Genomic DNA, 24783 nt, shown 5'->3' with positions numbered 1-24783 from the left:
GTGACAGGCTGGAGCCTGCTGCCAGGGGCGAAGCAGGCGCCTGGAAGGCCTGACTAAGGATCTGGGCTCCAAGGTGGGAGGGAGCCGTGGAAAGGGTGAGAGAGGGGAGGCTTACCACCCTGGCAGAATCCCCAGCACTAAGCCAAGGCCCAGGACAGACCCCGTGACTCGGAGTTCTGGCACTTCCCGCTGGTCCTGGCTGTGGTTCCTCAGGCCGAAGGACAGATGCCCCGGGTCCAAGTCACTTTGTGGAAGCTGCTGGAACCTTTGGAGTTTGCTCTGAGGCAGAGACATCATTGTATCACTTTAACACTTCCCACTGCCTATCATGCCTCTGTTATAGCTCTGTCCCACACCCTTTCGCTTTGTGGTGAAAGACTAGAGTCCCTAGGAGGGTTGGTAACTGGGCCCAAGGTCAGGTAAGGCTTTGAGGATAGAACCGGGACTGGAGGCCACACCTGCTGTCCCCCCGATGCTGCTGCTCGCCCCCCTCCTGAGGCTGGCGTGGGGCTGGGGCTGCTGTGGAGCTGGGCAGGGATGGAGGGTGTGGCGGGGGGTTGGGGCAGATGGCTGGGGCTGGGGGGTACTGGCAGAGGCTCAGTGGCAGGTGCCCACAGGCCATCCGGCGGTTCGAGGAGTGCTGTGAGGCCCAGCAGCACTGGAAGCAGTTCCACCACATGTGCTACTGGGAGCTGATGTGGTGCTTCACCTTCAAGGGCCAGTGGAAGATGGCCTACTTCTACGCAGACCTACTCAGCAAGGAGAACTCCTGGTCCAAGGTGGGCTGGCGCCACATGCTGGGGGAACAGGGAGACCAGAAGACCCGCCTAGATTGGCCATGAGCCCCCAGACCAGGACCAAACCCCTAACTGAACACAGACATCTCAGCTATAATTTAAGCAAAACCACAAATTCTACTAGACCTCAGGGTTGGAAGGAACTACGGAAAACAGGTGACCTTTAGAACTACAAGGTGTCGAGATTTTTAGCCGCAAGGGACAGAAGTGTCACTCACATGGTCTGAGTGAGTGTTGCCCAACATAACTTTCTGTTACAGTGAAAATGTTCTATGCTGTCCAGTGTGGAAGCCCCCAGCCACACGTGCATGCCAAGCTCTTGAAATCTGTCTGCTGCAACTGGGAAACTGGATGTTTTCAATTGTATTCTATTTTAGTTACTTTAAATCTAAAAAGTCACATGGAGCTAGTGGACATGTTACCTGACTATGCAGGTGTAAACACAAAGGCTTATTGGTTCATAAACCTGAAAATTCTAGGCACATCTGATTTCAGGTTGGGCTGAATCCAGGAATTCTAAGTCGTTTGGGCTAATTTTTTCCAGCTGGGACTACGCTCTTCTCTGTGACTTCTTCACTGTACAGGCAGGTTCTCTCCATGTGCCAGCAGTGTGGCTATGGGCTGCCTGTTCCTATATCATCTCTCCCATTTGGTTTCAACCAAAGTCCCATGATAGAGCCTCATTGGCCTACATAGATCATAGGCCAGTGCCTGGAAACAGGGGTGGGAAGACCCCTCATGGATTAGAAGTAGGAGAGGGGTGATTCGCCAGAAGGAAAATGAGGTGATGCCCCAGAATAAGTGTTGGGAGTGAGCATTAAGGAGATGCCATGGAGGCGAAACAAAACAGATGCTCAGCATAAATGCTTATCATGGTTCAATTCAGTTCAGTCACTCAGTTGTGTCTGACTCTTTGCAACCCCATGGACCGCAGCACTCCAGGCTTCCCTGTCCATCACCAACTCCTGGTAACTTGCTCAAACTCATGTCCATCAAGTTGGTGATGCCATCCAACTATCTCATCCTTTGTCATCCCCTCCTCCTGCCTTCACTCTTTCCCAGCATCAGGGTCTTTTCCAATGGGTTAGTTCTTCATATCAGTTGCCCAAAGTATTATCATGGTAAGTGGTGAAATAAGTATCAGCCATTATCATCACAGAGTAATGATAGCACAGAATGCTGAACTAAGAGTCTTAGAATCATTTAGAGCATCAGAGAGCATCCGCTATTGTGAAATCCATAGCACGTATGTCTCAGTGACCCTGATTTTCTCATCTTTCCCCCACCTCTGCATGAAAGTCCCTATTCAGCCACCTTGCCTAGGGCCCAGGCTGAAAGGGACTCTCTGGCTCAGGGCTGGCTTCCCTGGTGGCTCAGATGGTAAAGAATCTGCCTGCAGTGCAGGAGACCTGGATTCAATTCCTGGGTTGGGAAGATCCCCTAGAGAAGGGAATGCCAACCCACTTCAGTATTCTTGCCTGGAGAATTCCACGGACAGAGGAGCCTTGTGGACTACAGTCCGTGGGGTTACAAAGAGTCGGACACAACAGAGTGACTTTCACTTTCGCTGGCTCAGGGCAGGCGGGGCTGGGAGGAGGAGTGGGCTTTCACTGAGCTCTGACTGTGTGCCCAGCGCTTGTCCTTTCCTCCACATTACACCCAGTGAGGTAGATGTTACCTTCATCAGGCACGTGAGAGACACTGAGGCTAAGAGAGGGTGAGAGACTTCCCTGGGCCACACAGCAGTTGGTGACACACACGGGATCTGAAGGCAGTTTTGTGTGACTCCAAGGCCTCTGCTTTTTCCTTGCTCCTCAGTTCCCCTGAGTAGGCCCAGTTTGCCCCAAGACCACCTTGCTGTTGAAGGCACTTCCTCAGGCCCAGCCCCTGTGGGCCAGCATTCATCCCTCATCCCTCCCCCTGCCAACAAAGCCTCCGGGAACCTTTTTAAATTAAAGTGATCTAGAAGCCTGCTTGTGAAGTGGGGCAGGCAGCTGGGCCTTCTACTCGGGGAAGAAGAGACCTGAGGTGGCCACCCAGCTGCTGTGAGGAGCAGAGAGGGGGCGGGCCAGGCCTCCCATGCGCCAGCAAGTCTGCCTGGGAGTTGGCTCAGCCTTCAGCTCTGTGGCTGTGGGGTGGTCAGCCCCCCCTCTCTGCAATGCTTTCTCAAAAGGGTTTCCTGTGAAAGTAGGTAGAGGTTGTGGCACCTCGAGTCCTGGGGCCTCATTCATCCCTAAATTCCAGTGCTTGGCTACTAAAGTCCACCGGCTTCCAGCTCTAGGGAGTTGGCCTGTGGCCACTGCCCTGCGTGCCGGGCCCTCTGTTCAGTGTCTGCCCGTGCTCAGCGGGCTCACCCTGTGGGCCCTCTGCTCAGTGTCTGCCCGTGCTCAGCGGGCTCACCCCGTGGGCCCTCTGCCCAGTGTCTGCACGTGCTCAGCGGGCTCACCCTGTGGGCCTCACCCCTAGTGCTTGCAGCCAGAAACAAGGCGGTGACAAGTGTGTGCTCAGTGCCACAATGGTGTCGTCAAGGGGGGCTCAGAGGCGGCCCTGAGCGGCCCGGCCAAGAGGACAAGGAAGGCTTCTGGAAAAGGAGATGTTTGAACTGAGAGTCTCGAAGGACAAGGAGTTAGGGTGGCAGGACACCCCAGGCCAGGAGAACTGCAGGGGCACAGGCTGGGGAGCCAGGGGCTGCCAGGAGGTCCTGTTTCACCAGGTGAAGGGCTTGTGGGCGGAAGTGCAGGGGGACTGTGGAGGGATCTTCCCCCTCTAAGCCACACACTGGAAGCTTCTGGGGACAAGGACTGTCTGCCTGCACAGAAGCTAGTAGAATAATCCAGCCAAATAAATCTGTGGAATCAACAGGCAAACAAGTAACTGGGAGAGAGGACTGCCCCTCAGGCAGGGCGGCTGTGGCTCCATCAGCATGGCCCCATAACATCCCTCAGTAACCTGCATGCCCATGGCTCTCGCCATGCTAGGTTGCTGCATCCGTCCTAATTCCTGCTGACTCAGTGCGGGTGGGGGCCAGGGCTGGGGAAGAAGCTCTGAGAGGAAGCCCACAGATGAGCCTGGCAACGAAGGGACAGTGGGGTCCCAGGCAGGGGGACAGCACAAGCAGGGCCCTGAGGTGAGTTCAGGGGGTGATGGGGGAGAGTGGCCCAGAGGAGGAGCCGGAGAAGCCGGTCTCCAGGGCCCTGAGGGGCTGTTTGGGCTTTAGCCTGACAGTGGGGGAGCTCTTGTTGCTTCTGGCTTGTATTTGTGCTTTTAGAAATCTGTCGCTCGGCACCCTCACATGCCAGTCCTATTCTAGAGCACGTCAGCTACAACTGAACAGAGCAAAGACCTCGAGGCTCATGTTCTAGTGGGGAGAGAGACAAGAAACATAGATGATGCGCTGTGTAAGATAATGCCAGGTTCTGGTTAAGAGCCATGAAGAAAAATTGGGCAAGGTGCGGGTGGAGGATGTGGAGAACAGTGTGGTCAGGAGGGGCCTGCCTGAGAAGACACCAGAATGGAGTGAAGGAGCAAGCCAGGCTGACATCTCCGTGAAGACTGTTCCAGGCCTGGTAGATGTTAGGACAGGTGTCGAAGGAAGCTGAAGCCATGAGTTGATATATTCTGGAAACAGCCCAGAGGCCAGTGTGGCTAGAGCGAGGGGGCGCCAGTGGAGAAGCTGGAGGGGAAATTGAGGGAGGCTGCCTCGGGCCTCGCAGGCCGTGACCGGGAATGTGGGCCTTCTCCCTAAGTGCAGTGGGGTATCATGAGTCAAAGAGAGACTGCTGTGACCTCATTCTAAAATGTCCACACGGCAGTGGTGGGAGAATGGCTGGCGGGGCAGGAGTGGGAGCAGGGCGAGGCCTGGCATGGAGACGGCACGAGAGAGAGGGTCAGGCCAGTGGGATTCCAGAGCCCTGGGAAGTCAAGTCCTGAGGGCTGGGTGGCTCAGTACTGGGGCCAGGGGGAGGGAGAAGGCACAGGTGACACCAAGAGGCTAAAGAGGGCTGGGGAACAGATTTCACTGAGGGAAGCATCTTAGCACCCCCCGCAAAGACCAGGTTTTCCTCATGTTGTGAAGGGCAGGCCGAGGTGCTGAGGGCAGACTGGAACTGGGAGCAGCCCTGGGTTTCATCATGGGTGGGGCTCCCAGGTGGAAGTTGCTTTCCACCTTCTCCTAAGACTAGACTCCAGGGTGTCCGGCTCCCTTCCCTCCTCTACCAGCTATACTTTGCTGGGTAGCAGCTCCAGGGGGCAGGAGCTGTGGTTCAAGACTCGACCACTGGAGGGCAGCACAGCCAGGTTCCTCTGGCATTGAGCTTCAGGCAAAGGGGAGCGGCTTTCAGGAATACATCTCTGAGATGGGGGTGAGGTTGGGGCTCTGCAAACCACCCCTTATCTTGTCAGCGGATCCCTTGAAGCCACACAAACCTGGGGTCCCTCCCAGCTCTGCCCCTAGCAGCCCTGCGGTCCCAGGAAGCAGAGGTAGGATACAGATTCCTTTCTGGCATTGTCTTTGGGATATATGTAAAGTGCCTGGTACACAAGGCAGTCTCGCCAAGGGACCCTGAGATGAGCCACAACCCAGGTCCCTGCCCCTCCTGGCCTCACACTTCTTGTGTATTCCATGCTTTATGCTACCACCCATTTGTATCCCACTTAAACACGTCTCTGCCCTCCCTTTGATCAGGATGTTCCTTTTGCCTGAAAGGTCCTTTTTCTGTTTCCGTGAGTCTTCCCGTTGGCCTTCAAGGGCCCAGTGTGAAGTATCTTCCCTGAAGCCCCTGCTGCCCCGTCTTTGTATCTCCATCCTGTCCTCAGCACTGCCTGGCGCACCCACTAGCTGCTTGCATCTGCCCAGTTGCTTCAAAGTGGAGAGGTCAGGAGCTTAGACATGGCCCAGTATGGATTTAACCCCTAGGTCATGTCCTCAAGTTGCCTCAGCTTCCTCACCCACTTTCTCCCCTGGGGGTTGGGGGTAATAGTGAGGTTCCAGTGAGGTATTTGTGCCAGTTCAGGACTGTGACTTGGAGGGCAGGTTGCTGACGCTTGACTGTTGCTCTGCCTCACACAGGCCACCTATATCTACATGAAGGCCGCCTACCTCAGCATGTTTGGGAAGGAGGACTACAAACCGTTTGGAGATGACGAAGTGGAGTTGTTTAGGTGGGTCCGGCCATTGCATTCCATTGTAGGTCTCAGCCAGGCTCTGCCCACAGCCACCCTGAGCAGAGGGAGACGGGGGGTTGTCATCCCCAGGGCCCGGAGCCCCCAGCCCTCCCCAACCCTATCCCCACGCCACGCCTGTCGTTGTCTCCCACGCCCACCTCCTCTTGCTGCTGCTGTTAGAGCCCTTTGAATCTGTTCAGAGGTTTTCTTTCACAAAAGTGGTTTTGTCAACATCATTTCCACTGTGCCTCTTTCATCCAGAGTGTAGCACAGATGTGGACACAGGTCCAGAGAGGTTCCTTCTGCCGAGTTAACCTGATACACTCAGAAAAGCAGAGTTGGAATCACGTAAGCAGGATTAAATCTGGCCTCTGCCATTTGTTACCTGTGTCATCTGGGACAGTTTCAGCATCTGTAAAATGGGAATAACAAACTCGGCTTTGCAGGGTTGTTGTGCAGATCAAATAGAGAATAGATTTAAAGAGTCTGTGGTAGGGCCTGGAGCCAGTAAATGGTGGCTGTTTTTATTCCTACCTGCGCTGCTGTGTTTGCCTTCTGCGAAGGGCCTAGAGCAGGACTCAGCCATGGCAGGCCTGAGGAGGGAGCCTCGGGCTTTCCGCCGGTCATGGTGAGGGTTGGCCCCAACTTGCAGATACGGCAATGAGTGTGACCATTGCTTCCTGGGCTGTCGCAGTCACAGGGTGCTGTCATTTACTGAGGGACTTAGTTTCTTTATCTTATGTAACTTTTCTAGAAGATCTGTAAGGGTAAGAATCTGTGGGGAAATAAGAGTTGTTTTCCCTCCATCCTTCTAGATTCTTGGCTGAGACCCTCATAATAAGATTAATGGAAAAGCAAACAGAAATGTAATAACTTCTGTATGGGAGGGACCCAGGAAAACTGAGGTGACTCTCTGAAATGGCCCAAGCTGTTACCTTAAATGCCATCTCCAGCTAAAACAAGAAAGAAGAGTTAGTTGAATGGGGAGCCAGTTATGGGAGGTTTTCAGGTAAAAGAGAGGGTATATGGTTGTTAGGCAGATTTTAGTCTCCGCCTTCTTCATTGATAAGTTTCTGGAGATTCAGTCTTCCTCCTCTTCCTGATCCAGAGAAAGACATCCTTACAAATGACACTTTCCTTGTAAATGTCTCTTACAAGAAGGTTAAATTCTACTAGATTTTCAGAGCATTTTGTGTGTTTGCTGTTTTCTTAAAAATCATCAGCCTAAAATAACCCTTATGCCAAAGATGCATATTTAGGGGTAACAACTTCTCCTTTCCATATCATTGTCTCCATTTCAGGGATAAGAAAGCAGGCCCAGAGAGATTCCACAGTGAATAAGTGGCAGAGGTGTTTGCTGGGGACCTCACAACTAGGTCCAGCTGTTTCCTGGGCCTGGACGGCTCAGGTCACAGCCATACCCCCAGGATTGTGGCAGAGATTCAGGGCAAGGCAGAGCTGGGGGGATGGGGCCCCAGATGTAGTCTTGCTCAGCTGCATACCACATTTTACTCTACCCTTGGAAACAGCTGAGGAGGCTGCAACTCACATGGCCAGAGTTAATGAAAGGTTTATGCTGTGGGGTCTTGGGCAGGTCCTTCCCTTTATGAGTTTTAATCTCCTCTGTGAAACTGGGGTCAGACTTCTGCTGGGCCCTCAGGAAATGGGGGCTGGGAGTAGAGAGGGACAACTGGAAGGCAGAGCAGACCTGAGGAGTGGTGGTGGTGGTCATGCACCTTCTCAGCTCCAGCTACGGGCGCAGAGGAGCCTGCCTAGCCATAGGAAGCGGTCGGATCTTGTGATAGGGCCTATGAAATTAGGTCATAGCCACAGGGTATGAATCCAACACTCTCGTCATATAGGTGGGGAAAATGAGGCCCAGAGAGGGGTCAAGCAGTGGGCAGGTTGGGGACTCTCAGTTCTAGCATTTTCTTGCCCTCTCTCCATCCTCATCTCTTCCACAGAGCTGTGCCAGGCCTGAAACTCAAGATTGCTGGGAAATCTCTACCCACAGAGAAGTTTGCCATCCGGAAGTCCAGACGCTACCTCTCCCCTAAACCTATCTCGTTGCCCGTCCCTGCTCTGGTGGGTAGGAGGGTCTTGACTGGTCCTGAACTCATTTGGGATTGTGGGGATTAGCTGAGGGTCAGGGATATAGCCAGTGACCCTGGAGGGTGTGGACGCAGGACAGAGACCTTCATGACCCCAGGGCCTGGAGATGATTTTACAGATCACCTGGCCCTGGGTGAGGGACACAGGAGTCTGAGCCTGCCTCAGCCTCTGAGAAAGCATGGTCTACTAAGGATGGGGGTGGGCAGGCAGGTGAGCAGGCTGCAGATGCCCGAAAGCAGAAAGCGCAGCTCTCCCAGACAGGCATCTCTCAGCTGTTTGTGTTGCCATCCTGTCTGTTTCTGTCTTGTCACATGGTTTTAATTATTGTTTATACTGTTCCTCCATCACTGCCCCAAGCTTTTCTGAGGCTGGGACCCGTGTTACAGTCAACTTTGAAATAACAGTAATTGCTGGGATTGTTACTGGGCACATGCTTGTTCAAGGCTCATTACACCCATTGCCTATTGCCTCATCTGATCTTCACAAGAACCCTCTTAGGTGCTGGTGGCATCTCCATTTTACAGAAGGGGATAAAAAGGCCTAATAGATAAGTAGGAAGCTAAAATATAGATAAGATATAAGTAGAAAGATGAAATAACTTGTCCAAGTCCCTTAGCTGATGAGTTAGAATCTGAACCCAGGCAGTCTGGTTCCAGAGACCATATTCTGAATCACAGCTATGATGCTAATTCCATGCATGATCTGAGCAGGCATCAGAGCAAGTTCTAGTTTGTTAAGAGTCCTTGTTATTCAAATAATAAGGCAGCCAGAAAGGTAGGAAGGGTGCTGCTTCAGAGACCTGGCTCTGCTGTTCACTAATTGTGTGACCTTGGATATAGGGTTTCCTTTCCCTTAATGTAAATATCTACCTTGCCCATTTCATAAAGCAGGTATGAAAGTCTGCTGATAAAAACTTATTAAACTTACTGCAGAAATTAACAAGTTCAGTATTTATGTAGAATTTATTTTGAACTTATATCCTGAATATCTTTAAATAAATTTTGAACTATTTTACAATTAAAAATATAAAATAAAGCTGTCATCAAATGGGGGCATATGTTGTAAGGAGGGGCAGGGAAAGCAGCTAACTGGATATTTAGGGGAGAATTTCCAAAACTGTAACCTGCAAGATGCTATGTGTGCATAAGATTGTTTCTGTGATTAAATACATTTGGGAAAGACCGGCATGAACAAAGTTTACATACTGTAGACCTTCTTGGAGCCTTTATATGCTCATCTGCATGGTAGGTCTCCGAGAAGAAGCTGAAATGCAGTTTTTCCCTGTTATTTAGCCACAGAACTCTTTTAGACCATGTAATGATTTACTAAGTACTTGTCAAAACTTAAAGTCCCTCCCTAGAACATAACAAGAACTATAAAAAGTCTTTCTAGAACTTTATGTATACAAATTACTGTCATGTCCATTGCTTGGTTTGATAGTTTAGGAAATGCTAATCTTGGCTAACAGAATTACTAGAATGAAAATTTAGTATTCTGAGCTTCCTGGCAGTTAAGGCAAAGAAAGAAATCATATGTTTCATAGATGTAAACTCAGGCCCACTGCCTTAGTGAAATAGGAGAGAAGGTATCTTGGTCTTAAGCCCCTGAAGAGCTTACGTCAACTATGATTCCTCTGGTACAGGAGGCCTTGTTAGCTGGAGCAAGGAAGACAACTCCCTGGAGAGTGTGGGGCATGACCTTGTTCTCAAAGGATGGGAAATTTGGATAGAGAGATTGGGAGAGTGCAGACTAGTGCCCTAGGGATCCAGGAACAGAAATGTAATTGAAAACTATATGAGGAAAAGAGTGAGAATACTGGTCCATCTTAAATTCTCACAGGGATAAGGAGAGATCTCAATAATAAGTAAGAGATAAGAATCCCCATCACTCCCTCAAGCCTACAGCTTCACAGGCTGGGCTGAGACTTGTCATGGAAGATTAGAGCTAGAAGGGCCTTTAGTGATCCTCATCTGAGCTACATATTTTATAGATGGAGAAACTTGAGGCCCCACTGGGGAGGAAACCTAGGACTGACTTGCTCCCCTGCCCCTAGGAAATGATGTACATTTGGAATGGCTACGCTGTGATTGGGAAGCAGCCGGAACTCACAGATGGGATCCTTGAGATTATCATCAAGGCTGAAGAGATGCTGGAAAAGGGCCCAGGTGACTACCCTAGGCCCTTGAACTGGCCAGGCTGGGTCTGACCACCCGTCTTTACAGCTGAAGGTTCCCTCTACCCAAAATGTCCTTCCTCACTTCTCCACCCTGGTAATTGTCCTCTGCCTTTCTAGGCTGAGTTTCAGTGACAGCTCCTCCAAGAAGCTGCCCCTTGTCCCCCAGGGAGCATCAGGGCCTCTGCTGGGCTCCCACAAGCCCCGAGCTTCCTTTAGTCGGTCCTGATTTCACTGCGTTGTCATCGTCTCAGTATCTGTCTTTCCTCCCCAGATGTGTGCTCCCTGCAGACAGGGGCTATGTGCGAGCCATCTCTGTGTCCCTAGGGCCCAGCAGAGTAGGGGCTCCAAGAGTAACTGTTGAGCAAATGAACAAAGCTGTCTTCCCTCACTCCCCTGTTCTCAGAGAATGAGTACTCAGTGGATGATGAGTGCTTGGTGAAACTGCTGAAAGGCCTGTGTCTGAAATATCTGGGCCGTGTCCAGGAGGCTGAGGAGAATTTCAGGAGCATCTCTGCCAAGTAAGTGCCTCTGTGGCTGCGCTTGCTCCAGATGGCCTCCTGCTGGGCCTGGGGCTCCAGGGTGGCATTGTCTGGGCTTCTCTCTCCCTATGCACACGTGCACGGTGCCGGGCTCTGGCCTGCTCCTCCTCGCTTCACATGTACTAGTTTCTGTTTTGTGCCAGGACCCTTCTAGGCCCAGATTGTTAGACCTCCAGGGCCACCAGACTGCCCAGCGACAGGAGCCCATCTGCAGTGTTTCCTGTGAATGGTGCCCCCTGGAGTTTGTAACTGAGGATCTCTGTCCTAGGGGAGTACAGATATTAGAGAGACAGCTATAGGTAACTTAATCTGGTATGGTGAGGGCTGTGCTAGAGGAAAGCAGAGAGGCCAGCAGGTGCCAGGAGGAGGGACCTGAACCTAATGCTAGACACCAGGAAAGGCTTTCCAGTAATGCCACTTCAGTTGGAAAGTTCAGGCAGAGAAAGCAAGGAAAGAGGAGTTTTAAGTGGAGCAGGTAGAGGATGTGCTAATGCCTAGACACAGGAAAGACACCTGAGGTCGGGCGGTCAGTCCTTCCCTGCTTAGGTGAAGCCATAGAGGGAAAGGGTTGCAGATGAAATAAAGGCAGTGGGGGGAGGGGGGTGCAGGGTTGGGGACTGAGGTGGAGGTGGACCTAGGACATGACGCGAACCATAGGTTGTCAGGGACTTGGGGCCCCAGGTGCAGAGGACTGGAAGGCTTTGCTGTGGTTCTTGAGTCTTTCTAGGGCTTAATAGTGGGAACCTTCAAGCTGGAATTCAGGTCAGAAAACCCCATGAGACCATGAGTTGGATCCTCCCATTTGGGAGACGCTCAGGAGGAGTCTGATGGACGTGCCCAAAGGATGTCTCAAGAGCAGAGCCTGTAAGCTGTGTTTTCTTCTGTCCTACAGTGAAAAGAGGATTAAATATGACCATTACTTGATCCCAAATGCCCTGCTGGAGCTGGCCCTGCTGTTTATGGAGCAAGGCAGAAATGAAGAGGCCGTGAAACTCTTGGAAACTGCCAAGTAAGGCTTGATTTGCCTTGGCTTGGCCTTTGTTCCCCATGAGCTCAGGGGAGGCAGAGGTGCCAGGCGGCAGTGTGAGAGGGTGCTGGCAAAGGCAGTGTAGCAGCCCAGAGGCTGGGCCCACGTCCCGGGGGAACCCAGCTCTTACCTGGTTGTAGGGAGGCTTCTCCCCTAATTTACCAAAGAGGAACTGAAATCCCAGACTCAGTGACTGAGTTATCCAGGGTCACACCGCAAGCTGCAGGGCTGGTGTGAAGATGCAGGTCTCCTGCCTCTAGCCCATGGATCTTGAAAGCATTCCTTCACACTGGGCCCCAAAGGACCAAGAGTGGCTCCAGAGGGCATGATGACAGGTAATCCCTATTCAATTTAAGCCCAACTCTTTCTTTAAACAGAGATAGGGATCAGCCTTTAAAAATATTCCTTGGCTAGTGGGTTCCCACAGCTCAGACTAAGGGAAAAGTCACAACCTGGAGCATCTTCACATGTCTGATTCTCTGGTCTCTTCCAGGCAAAACTATAAGAATTATTCCATGGAGTCAAGGACACATTTTCGAATCCAGGCAGCCACACTCCAAGCCAAGTCTTCCCTAGAAAAGGGCAACAGATCTATGGTGTCATCAGTGTCCTTGTAGTTTTGTGCAGCAGTCCCAGGCTGGAAGACAGAATCAGCTGGACAGAGCTCCTGGAAACATTTCAAAAAGAACCCCTCCCCCTGCCCTGCCTTTGGGGTCCACCGGTGCTCCAGTGGGACAGCACGACATAGGTGTCTGTGCAGAAGTGAAGCCAGCATGTTCACCAGTGCGGCCAAGGGCTTTGGTCAAGGCCAGAGCAGGTGGAGCTCCCTGCCTGCCCTGTCACACATACGGGTACTTGTTTTTCACTGTGATGTTAAGAGAATGTATGAACAGTTTACATTTTCCTTAGAAATACACTGATGGAATCAAAGTTGGCTTTTGGGGAAAAAAACCACCAACCAACCACCTGTATGTAAATCATTGTTAGACTTCAGCGAGGTCTCAGCTTCCAGGGCTGGAAGGACCCAAAAGAGGATCTGGACCTCAGGCTTCGAGATTTCTGAGGGCTAAACACAGAGGTTTCACACAATCCCACTACCTTACTTCTTACAGTCCCTTTGTAATTCTGCAATTGAAAAAAACAAACATGTCTTTTTAGTGAGATAATCTTGAGTCCATTTGTAGGAAAAAACATCAATTCCCACTACTAAGGAATGGTGATATCGAGGCCTGAAGGAAGGGGAGCGCTTTCTGTGCCAAAGCCAAGAAATTTGGCAGGTAAAGTTTCTCAGACACTAGTCTGCTATACACCAAACTGAAACCACTGGGAATGATTTATGAAAGACAAAAAATCTTCTATACTTCAAGGTACATTTATTTACTGATAGTATTTTTCTTAGAAACAGAATGGTTATTCTTAGCCTGTTTATGTATGTTTTAGATTTTTCAGTCAAGAGAAAAGCTATATTTCAGTAATAAAACTTATACACTTCAGAGATCATACAACATCTATTTCAGTAAAATACTTTGTTGCTTGAATTCTTGGGCAGGGCAGAAAGTTTCAATCAGAAGCCATATGGCCCAAGCATGTTTTATTTAGACAACCTGTTTTAAAATTTTCAGAATAAGTTAACAAACATTTAAAAATGGGGAGACTTCACAAATAAATCTGGTTTCTGGCTTCTTACTTTAAAAATCTGGCAATATTGGGCCTCATTTTCACAAGGCAACAATCAGTTGGAGCTGAGTAGAAGCTCTTTTCAACACTTATCCTTCTGGCCCCTAAAAGTGTCTTACTAACTCAAACACACAAATGCAGTTTCTGTAAGGGAAGGACCACAGACGACTTTTCCAATCTTCCAGCCTGCTGAATTTAGCAAACACTTTTAGGCATATGCTAGGGACAGGGAGGTTTATTCAGTTAATATACAACTAAGTTTCCTTGACTGATATTGAATGAAGTTATGGGTTTTAGGTAAAGCATATTCTCATTTTCGACTGAAAAGACAGTCGAAAGATCCTCTTTCTGTCAGAACAGAAATGCTACTGAAGGAAAGCTCCAGTATCTTGTTAGAACTAGACAAAAGAATGCTTTCCACAAAGGGCAAGCTCTCTTCCACAGCCTGGATGCTGGGCACCCAGCCCAGCAGGGCAGGTGAAAGGGGTGAACTAGAGCTAGACTGCTGAACAGGGTGGCCTCTTGGCCTCCCTATCAGAATGGAACCCATCGCAGTATAAAAGCAGCACTGGTCACCACATACCAAGCATAAAATTGCCATTTACAAAAGCCTTTCTTTCAGTGTTCATTTTAGGTGGTTTTGAACTCTTTATGCCAGGGTGATCTCCTAGTTGTTGCTGTTTCCTTCTGGGCCTCATGCATTAGCCGCCCAGCCGTCTGCTGCCCTGGCTGCAGACATATTGGTTTTGTCTCCTTTATCCTACCTGCAGCTTGAGCTCCTCCCTCAAACACGCTTGTGAGGGAGGTCCCCAGCGGTCCAACGGTTAAAACTTGGTGCTTTCACGGACGTGGCCAGGGTTCGATCCCTGGTCAGGGAGCTAAGATCCTGCAAGTTGGATGGCCAAAAACAAACACACACATATGTGAAGGAACGTGAAAATGCTGGGTGTCTACACCACTGTATCCTTGTGCAGAGGCCTCTGAAGGTGAAAATGCTGTCTTGAGAGTCTCACTGTGTCTTGAGCCATTTCTGGTCATTGCTTCTCTAACACTGCAGACCTTCCTAGCACATCTGCCCTAAAAAGGCAGCTGATCGGGTGAGATTTCTGGCCTCCAAGTAAGGAGACCTAATTGCAGCCCCTGCTTTGCTACTACTGCTTTTTCAGTGTGACCCTGGGAGTCATGGAGCCTCTAAAATTTAGTAATTTGAACTAGATTAAGGCCCTCTCCTGCTGTCAACAGTTCTAATTCTGGTCAAGTCTGTTTCTGGGCTTTCATCTTCAAAAAGAGGCAACTGATCTGTACCTCTCTACCTTTTGTCAAAGGCTTGTGTCCCCAGGTGGCTTATGAGAAGTAATGATAGACTCCCTCAATCAGGGGCCTCTACAGTGGCCTAGGACACCCAGAGAGCAACTAATCCTCATTTGCGGAAAGTCTGAATCCTTGCCACGCAGAGGAACTCAGTTGTTAGGGAGCAGCAACTGTGTAACATGCTCTGAACAGGCTCTTGGCAACAAAGTCTACTCTGCCTCTCACTGGTCCCAGGCCTTGAACTGGCAGGGTAGCTTCCAGCAGTATGCTGGTCCCTATCAGCTCTCCCATATGTTGGCAGGATTCCTTATCTCTCAAGTCAGAATAGGAGCGTTTCCAAGACAGCTATCGTCATTCACAGCAAAGAAGCCATGACCTGACAGTGAAGCCAGGACTCTAAAAGGCCAGCACCAACCAAACACTTGGCTCAGGTCTGAGTGGGAGATTCCCAGCAACAGGGGGAGCACTGGGGGGTTTTAGAAAGCCCCAGCCTGCTGCATGCCTGAATCATTCAACAGGGAAATAAAATCCAGATACTTTTCTCTGGAGTGACTCCCAAGCTGATTTCTTCTAAGATGGTAAGGAGTGGAAAACAGTCTTCCTCTTTGCTTCAAATTTAGTCCAACAGTGTGCCTTCTCAACAGTTCTTTTATGTCCTTAGCACCATCACACTAATTCACTAATAAATGTGAGGTGTCTGGATTCTGAAAACCATCAGCAAATGGGAACTTCTCACCTGCACCCTCAGATGCAGTTTTCCAAGGCTGGAAAGTGCCTTTCTGCTTGAGTTAGCACAGCTCTGTGGAAATCTGGTGCAAAGTTCATCACTGTCTGACAGGGTGAAGTAAATCCACAAACAAGGAGCCCGCAGGGCCTTAAAAATCCATTTTGAAGTAGTGAGCAGTCTGAGTTGCTTCCACTGTCTACTTAGCTCTTAAAATGACAAAATATAATAGAGCCCTTACTTTGGGAAGATACAGAATTACAGAAGATTGCTGTGGACGTCTAAATATTAAGTGCTACTTACCAGTTGTGAGTCTAAGTCGTCCACACGTATCTAATCCTCAAAAACCACTCTATGAAGTAGGGCTATTATGGCCATTTTTCAGATGAGAAAACTGAGAGAGGTTAAACAACTTGCCTAAGACCACACAGCTATTATGCATCAGAAATATCTGAAGCCAAGCAGTTGAACTCTAAGGCTCATGCTTTGCTAAACTACTGGTCAAGCTTTCCAATTATTAGCTTCAAGTTGGATCTGATTTAATTGACCCTTGGGCCAGTGTTAAATAAGGAAAAGGTACTGGCTAACAACTCAAAACACTAAAAATCCTTGGCTTGGAGTGCACGGAATTATGTCTGTGTGGCATGGTTCCCCACATGGCACTTGGCATCATGAGGTAGGGGCAGGGTCTAAATTGGACAAAGGCAATCCTTAAGCAACCATATTTGCTCATAAAATTAGGATGTTGGAGGAAAATGTATGAGCTAATCCCAGTTGAAGAGGTAGAGTTCCAGCCAGCTACTCCAGAGATGGAAAGTGAACTGATGCAGAGGCTCAGGCCTGGACTGTGGCTTGAGTCCAAACCATATGCTAGAAGAGATTTGGTATAAGACACTGAGAGGTAGGAACACTGGCAAACTTAGAAGCATATGATGCTGAAGACACTCTTAGAATTTAAGTTTTTAAGTGCTTAAGAGCTCTGGCTGGCCAAATATTTCACATCTGTGGGTCAAAGTGGTTCATGGGCCAGAAATCTGTCACCGCTGGGCTAGAGGTGACTTGCAGACATCTATCTATGGAAAAGAGGTAGTGAGCAAATTCATAAGAGAAAAGCCTGATCTACTTTAAAATAGCAACTGTAAATTCTATTATCTACATGGGATAGTGGATATAAGTACAGCTTGAATTCAAATTATTTTACTGCTTTGAGAATCAGTTTACTCTTCTACAAAATGGGGCTAATGCCAACTGCTTCACAGGCCTGCTGAAGATAAAAAGAATCAACTAAATAAATAGCCTAACTGAACAACAGTCCTTAGTATATTAAGGTACATGTATTGGCCCACATGAACTGTGGGAAGGCAGTGGTGAGTTTGGCCTAGGGGATGACTGAATGAATGAACAGCTCAAGTGCATCCATTAGGCCTTTTCCAACCCTTTACTTTGTTCATAGATGCTCTTGAACTGACTCTTCTGCATGATGGTTCAGACCTTACATCCTTACAGCTTTGTAACCAGAAGAAAAGGGCTCCTTCAGTTCAGCTCAGTTCAATCGCTCAGTTGTGTCCGACTCTGCAACCCCATGAATCGCAGCACACCAGGCCTCCCTGTCCATCACCAACTCCCGGAGTTCACTCAGACTCATGTCCATCAAGTCAGTGATGCCATCCAGCCATCTCATCCTCTGTCATCCCCTTCTCCTCCTGCCCCCAATCCCTCCCAGCATCAGTCTTTTCTAATGAGTCGACTCTTCGCATGAGGTGGCCAACGTACTGGAGTTTCAGCTTTAGCATCATTCCTTCCAAAGAAATCCCAGGGCTGATCTCCTTGCAGTCCAAGGGACTCTTAAGAGTCTTCTGCAACACCACAGTTTAAAAGCATCGATTCTTCAGCGCTCAGCTTTCTTCATAGTCCAACTCTCACATCCATACACGACTACTGGAAAAACCATAGCCTTGACTAGACGGATCTTAGTTGGCAAAGTAATGTCTCTGCTTTTGAATATGCTATCTAGGTTGGTCATAACTTTTCTTGCAAGGAGTAAGCGTCTTTTAATTTCATGGCCGCAATCACCATCTGCAGTGATTTTGGAGCCCCCCAAAATAAAGTCTGACAGTTTCCACTGTTTCCCCATCTATTTCCCATGAAGTGATGGGACCAGATGCCATGATCTTCGTTTTCTGAATGTTGAGCTTGAAGCCAACTTTTTCACTCTCCTCTTTCACTTTCATCAAGAGGCTTTTTAGTTCCTCTTCACTTTCTGCCATAAGGGTGGTGTCATCTGCATATCTGAGGTTACTGATATTTCTCCTGGCAATCTTGATTCCAGCTTGTGCTTCTTCCAGCCCAGCATTTCTCATGATGTACTCTGCATGTAAGTTAAATAAGCAGGGTGACAATAAACAGCTTTGAGGTACTCCTTTTCCTATTTGGAACCAGTCTGTTGTTCCATGTCCAGTTCTAACTGTTGCTTCCTGACCTGTACATAGGTTTCTCAAGAGGCAGGTCAGGTGGTCTGGTATTCCCATCTCTTTCAGAATTTTCCACAGTTTATTGTGATCCACACAGTCAAAGGCTTTGGCATAGTCAATAAAGCAAAAATAGATGTTTTTCTGGAACTCTCTTACTTTTTTGATGATCTACCCCTAGTATGAAAAATCCCCAAATAAGGACTCTTGATTAGTCTGACTTTGCTCAAATGTTCCTCCCTTAGGCTGGTGGCTTCCCAGCATTAGATATCTGAGAATTTGTTAGAAATGCAAATTATCAAGTCCCCTCCTTTCAATCAATGTAGGGGTGAGGTTGAACAACCGCAGTCCTCCAGGTGGATCTGATGCACACTGAAGTGTAAGAACCACCTTAGAAAGGGCGTGAGGTACTACAATTGGTCCATCTTAGGTTACACACTTGGTTGGGAATTATTACTAAAAAACATGGGGTACTGGGCAGACAAAAACAACATGTATCCACTATACGTCCTTTCTTTCAAAAGTTGATTCCCAGGTGAAGGGCAGTACTGATTAGAGAGAAGGCTTATCAGCAAGCTGCCCACTCAAGAAAAGCTTTGCCTTTGTCCTTCTTGCCACCCTCAAAAATCTTTATAAGATCCCTACTTTCAAATGGGAACCTCCTAGATGGTGGCGTCCAACCATCAGAAATGCTCAGACTCCCTGCTTTCTCCTTCCCTTCACTTAATAAATATCTGCAGAGCACCTAAATGTCCTGCTCTCATAGAAACAAATGAAAGTAAACAAATTAGAGCCATGGAATAAACAGGGACTGTTGGTACAGAGAATAAGAAACCAGCCATCAAACAATCCGGGGAAGTGAACTACAGGATAGAAACCACAAGAGACCTGACAGGAAAGAGCTTGGCATTTTAAAAAGCACAAAAAGTCTAAAAAGTAGAGTACTATTAAAGGAGAGAGGCAGAAACTCTACTATCGCCATTAAGGAGCTTGGATTTTATTCTCCACAATAGAAAGCAATTAAAAGCTCTAAGCAGATGAAGGAGATAATCCAATTTACTCAACAACTTTAACTGCTGTGTGAAGAATGTACCATATAAGGTTAACCATGGAAGTTGGGAACCCAGTGCCATGCCAAATGCCACCACCACCAATTGCTCCTGCTTCGTGCAAATTGCCATTAAAACACCTCATCTTCTCTTCACCAGCTATGACACTTAGGGGGAGAAAAACACTTTCAATATGCTAAGTGATAATCAGGCTCTAAGCATCCATGTGAGCTGGCATTTCATGTTCTCTATTCATGAGAAATCAGCAATGCACTTTATTGAAATCCAAACCCATAAATGTGATTTCTTAAAGATACCTTCAACCTGCAAATGCCCAGCTAGCATCCATCTCACTACTCAGAAGAATGGTTATTATTCCTCATATCAAAACATTATAGTGATTATCAAGGGCTATGAGGAAAAATAGTTTGTGAAAAACTTCCCTTCAGCACATACTCTAAAATTGTAGCAATTAACTTATCTGTGCTTGACTTCAGCTACCCTCATGGAAAGAGGATCACTATTCTGCACTATTTCAAAGGTGAGACTGGCTTTGATTCTGGAATTGGCAGAATGTAGCTTATTTCCATACCTCTGGTATGGATAGTGCTGGGAAGTCAACCTCAATGTCTTCACTGCTAAGACAGCCCAGCCTTCCCAATTCACAGAACACCTACAACCTGCTTTTGGATCCAAAATGACTAGATTAACTACCATATGGCTCCCAGAGAAAAGGACCCAGCACTTGCTTAGCCAACCATATTTTCTCGTAATCATTCAGAGTTCACTACTACGACCAGACTCCTGAAGTAAACCCTCAGTTGCCTTTTTCAACTTTTCTCAGCACCAAGAAACACAGTCGATAAGCACTGCTTACAATGTGTTCAAGGCAAACAGGCACTGCTTATCATGTGGTCAGTTTTAGATGCCTAAAATCTGTACCTTATTAATAATGCTGCTTCACTCACTATACAGACAAAACAAACTTGCTGTGGAAAACATCCAAGATAACTAAGTCTTCCAGTGGACAGTAACTTTTCTCAAAAAACAGAAATGGAGAAGTCAGTACCTCTTAAAGTTTCCTTAAACTCTTTTCAGTCTATCAGTAACATTAATTAGATGTATCCAGTTACTGTCCTGGGCTAATGCACATTGCTCAGGGTGATAATGTAACAAAGAACAATGTGGACAATTAAAAGGTGCAGGTTAAGTCCAAACCCCTTTTGTAAAATTTTACTGAAGCCTCTTAACAAAAGGTTTATGGATCAAGAAATGGGTTGTACAGGAATTTATCTGCGTTTTCTGTTTCCATGCAAGAAAATGAAGGATAAATGGAAAAGCAAAGTCTGGATACCTGTTATTGGGACAATCAATATCTGAATAAACAATCACCCAGTACTGCTGTTTTCAGACCCAGAGGCTCTCAGAAAAGGCATTACAAAGTACATTTAATATTCCCAAATTATATGTGCCTCATTCATACTAACTTCTATATGGTTTTTTAATACAAACATTGCTGTGTTATAATGTAACTCTTAGAGCTTAAAAAGCCATGTATTTTTCTCTAGTTAAAAATAATAATTTCTGTGAAGAGAGAACAGTCCACTTAACTTTCCCTAAATACATGAAGTGGACTTGCTACATCTTTCAAACCACTCAGAAAAAGTATCATTTTAAGGTGTTTTATATAATGTAATCAAGCAGTTAACAGTCATTCCCATTAAATCCTTATGTTTCACTTGAAATTTCTACAAACTAAAGCGGTCTAAATTTGAATTATGAGCATTAATTAAACTACTGCCTGGCCATAAGCAAGTGTCTATTCTGACAATAGAGAACTGAAGAAAAATTCGCAGGCCATTTCTTGATAGCTCTCAGGTCAGTCACCTAACAGTGGGTCAATCAGTAATGGCATTTAATGCAAAGATGAAATTTTGCAGGTGGACATTTTTATCCCACACTTTTTAATTTAATGATGGCAAAATACTTCTGAAGTGGGACCAGGAGGAAGAAATTAGAAGGAATTAAATAAACTATGTCCTCAAAAGGAGTAACAGAAGGCAGTCAGAATACGACTGAATGACCCTGAAACGGACAACCTGCACCGAGCCTGAGTCTTCGGGAAGTCTAGAAAAGGGGAGCTACACAGGGGACACAAGCAGGGGCTACAGACTACCTAACTTTTCCCCTACCCAGTAAAAGAATAGCTGATCTTTAAATTCAGGTGAGTAAGTTTAGCATTACATCAGGAGATACTACCCAAAAATCCACCTTTTCTCATGTCCACCGATTTCAAATTTAAAGGCTTAAAAAATTAGCTGATTAGCTATGATGCACTTAACATGCAAGTGTCAAGTGTCCTCAGTTGACTCTGAGAAACTGATCTGCTAGCCAATGCCTTTGTAAGCAAACATGGCCACCAACTGTCTACATTTATGAATTATGCCAAAAAACTTACCTTTTCTGTTTGCCATTTTCAGTCTAAGGACCACAGGCAGTTTTACTTTGTATTCCTTTATTCTTAATCCTTTTTAAAAATGTATGCTTCCCTAAAGAGGAGCTTTGCACATAGAGAATTTGTTACCCTGATGCTCACTATACTCTGTTTTATGTCATATAGACACTGAAAGTAGTTTGGAGAGTCAATACCTGTTATAAGAGATGCCTTATAAAGAACACTCAGAGCATTTAAAAAGTTTGTGTGAACCAAACTCCAAGTATCTGAAAGTATTTCTTCTATGGTTTACATTTAAAAGAATAAGATTCTTTTATTTTTTTCCTGGTCAGGCTTTTCAGACATTTCAAATCCTACAGCCAAGCCTGAACACATCTTACCCAATCCCAATTATGCCGGATAACAGGGTAATATGCCTATTATTTGCTTTAGAAAATATAGAAGCTACCAAGCTTCTAAATTTATGATTAGATGATAGTAAAAGCCAAGCCATAAAAAATACTTCCCCCAAAGTTTATATATATACCTAGAAAACTAAAGGCAATTAATTAAATTTGTACATGTGTGTTCTGAAGGAAGGATTAGATAACTTGGGAGAACTGATTCTTATGTAATCAATTCTAACTTTAGCCCTTTACAACTGTATTATAACTTTATTTAACTTGGTAAAAGCCAAAATTGATGGTTCTTAACATGGTATGTGGAGATCAAAATTAAAGAATACAAAGTACCTTATTAAAAAAAAAATTCAGCTCAATCCTGGTTCCCTCAATATTACTGCCAAACTTCTGTAAAAGAAACCTTGTTAATAAAGAAAGACTAATAGCAACATAGAAGATGATTAAAAAAAATGTTCATTTACCAATTTTGACAATCTAGAAAAAAAGAAAGTCTGACTATAATACTTGATGACAGACATCATGTTTAAGTAGAAAACACAAAGATAAAAAAGTAATATCGCTGAAAATATTGCACAACTTCAGATGTTTCCTCCAAATTTGCTTTATGTAATTGGATATAAATTAATGAACAAAAACTTAAGCAAGATACATGTAACAATTTAACAGAACCTGATAATCTATAATTTCTTTCAATTTTTCTCAAACTCATCATGGGGCTCATAAGAAAATTAACCAACATAGACACTGCTACAGTTGAATGTCAAATCTTTAAGTGCTTCTGACACACTAAATTCTTCTTAATACAATTATGAAGAACCCTTCAAGAGACTTGACTTGTGTTTTGTATGTAGAAAAGTGTTAAAGAGTCAAATATTCAACTCAATACAAAATAATAAGAAACATTTCTGATTTGTTAAGGTTGAGATTGCTTCTCCTTTTGCTAATGAATGATTTTTTAGTTGTAATTATCACTGAGCCAAACAAATATGTCATCTTCTAGTACATAACAAAAAATAAACACATGCTAAATGGATAAAACATTACAAACTACATCTTTGCTAGACCATCTCTACCTCTAACACTTCAGAAGCTTAGAGTTTCAGAGAATTCCTACATTTAACTGCAAGAAAAAGATAAAGGAGAAAGTCTTTTTTTTGAGATCACAACTATGATGTCATGTGGTTATACAAATTCTGCATTTGTGTGCAAAACATTAATTAAACACATTTATCTTAATTCTCCCTGCTTAGAATTGTCAGTCAACTAGCAGGACTTTCCTTCTAAGAAACAGAGACTGAGATGTGTTTTGTGTAACTTCAATAACCTCAGCAATACAACAAGAGATGCAGTATCCTTTTGCTATGGTTCAAGACAACAGGGAAGAAGGTCACAGGAGAGAGAAAATCAAAATTGTTACAACTGAGAAACATTCTCAGTTTAACCATGTTGCCACTTTCATTTTTACATAAGCATGGTGGCATAATTCGAGCTCAATAAATCAGAATTGCTAATATTTAAAATTTACCTTCACTTTTAATTATCACCATATTAACAACCAAAATAATTATCACCTATTAACAACCAAAATAATTAGATGAAACACATAAGAAAGGCTAATATTAAACCTGACTTTACTAGAGTTGGTTTCTTGACACATTAACTGATTTTTATTTTAATAGAAAAGGGATAGTGCATCTCAGTTTGCTTACAAGCTAGGAGATCACTTTGAATTCTGCATTTCCTAACTGCAAACAGATATAGCACTTATAACAGGTTATAAATAAACTGGTTTTCAAGCATAGAGCCAGCCCCAACGATAATAATACACTATTTAAAAAAGACCTAAGGCAATGAATTCCATTTCCAATGGAAAAAAAGAACTGTGCAAACAAGCTTAAAACTACTTTTTTTGTGCCAGTGTTATAAAATGTAGCTTTTAATAAAACCTTGACCCAAATGCCAGCAACTTCAGAAAAGAATTTGGGTGGGGGAGAAGAAGAAAGTTATTTCATTTAGGAAAAAACAACCACTATCTTTTTCCTAATCTTTGACACACACAATTGAAACATATACAGCTGCTGTAACACTTTACACAATTCCTATGTACTGGAGCAATAACAAGATCTAAATACAATTATATTTTTAAACACTGGGTCAAGGCTTTACATAAAAATACCATCCTACTTTTCCCGCTGAGTTTCTAAAATATCACGTACTTTTCCCCAACATCTGCAGCCATTCAGGAAATTTTAGGAAACTTTTGTGCATGATCTTAATTCCTAATCCCTGGCTCTTTGGGCTCAGTGACAAAAGATCAAAACCACCAAAAATGATGGTTCACTTGAAGTCAGATGAGAGACCCTGGCTCAATTAGTCTCGTAGGACGAAAGCAGTGCTGCATCAACTGGCTCCATGCAGGAGGGGCACGTGAAGGATCTCATCAGCCAGTCATCTATACAGTCCAGGTGATAGATGTGCATGCACGGCAGAAATCGAATTGGGTCCCCATAAACAAAGTCCATCATACAGATCACACACCTGTTGGGGTGAGGGAGAGAAATGAGAAAGCATTTTTAGACAAGTGATCTATCTAGAATACTCTTTAAAATCCGCATTACAAAGACAGGGTTAATATGAACAGACAAAAACGGCTTCCTGTCATTCTATCACCTAACCATCCAGATGGAATTTTTTCCTAGCATTATCCTGCTACAATCTCTTTTTTCAATCATCTGGGAATTTGAAGAGTTTGAGAGCAATCAACAAAGAGAAACGTATCAGATAGGAATCAAGTTCACTGCTAGAATTGTGCTTGTAAAACAGCTACATATTACAGAAGACACCTTAAGGAGGATGTGAAACTTTAGTAGATAAGAAACCATGT

At 45.8% G+C, this 24783-nt stretch overlaps 2 protein-coding genes across 5 annotated transcripts in view; one reads left to right on the top strand and one right to left on the bottom strand.

The window, feature by feature from the left end:
• The window catches only part of TTC39A (tetratricopeptide repeat domain 39A), a 51842-nt gene extending 36498 nt beyond the window's left edge, over positions 1-15344 (top strand). The window contains exons 12-18 of one of the 3 annotated variants that reach the window (XM_018044048.1): positions 618-779; positions 5866-5957; positions 7925-8045; positions 10126-10237; positions 10652-10766; positions 11680-11796; positions 12308-15344. In XM_018044048.1, the coding sequence (XP_017899537.1) occupies positions 618-779; positions 5866-5957; positions 7925-8045; positions 10126-10237; positions 10652-10766; positions 11680-11796; positions 12308-12431 (843 nt within the window). In that variant the 3' untranslated portion in view covers positions 12432-15344. The remainder of the gene's footprint in view (positions 1-617; positions 780-5865; positions 5958-7924; positions 8046-10125; positions 10238-10651; positions 10767-11679; positions 11797-12307) is intronic. The other 2 variants (XM_018044051.1, XM_018044054.1) reach the window with 2 other exon arrangements.
• The window catches only part of RNF11 (ring finger protein 11), a 37174-nt gene continuing 34725 nt past the window's right edge, over positions 22335-24783 (bottom strand). For both annotated transcript variants that reach the window (XM_018044042.1, XM_018044044.1), the window contains one exon: positions 22335-24437. In XM_018044042.1, the coding sequence (XP_017899531.1) occupies positions 24266-24437 (172 nt within the window). In that variant the 3' untranslated portion in view covers positions 22335-24265. The remainder of the gene's footprint in view (positions 24438-24783) is intronic.

The sequence above is a fragment of the Capra hircus genome, chromosome 3 (genome assembly GCF_001704415.2).
Source record: "Capra hircus breed San Clemente chromosome 3, ASM170441v1, whole genome shotgun sequence".
Classification (NCBI taxonomy): Eukaryota; Metazoa; Chordata; class Mammalia; order Artiodactyla; family Bovidae; genus Capra; species Capra hircus.
Note: the sequence above shows the minus strand (reverse complement) of the source record. Positions and strands in the feature narration are given on the sequence as shown.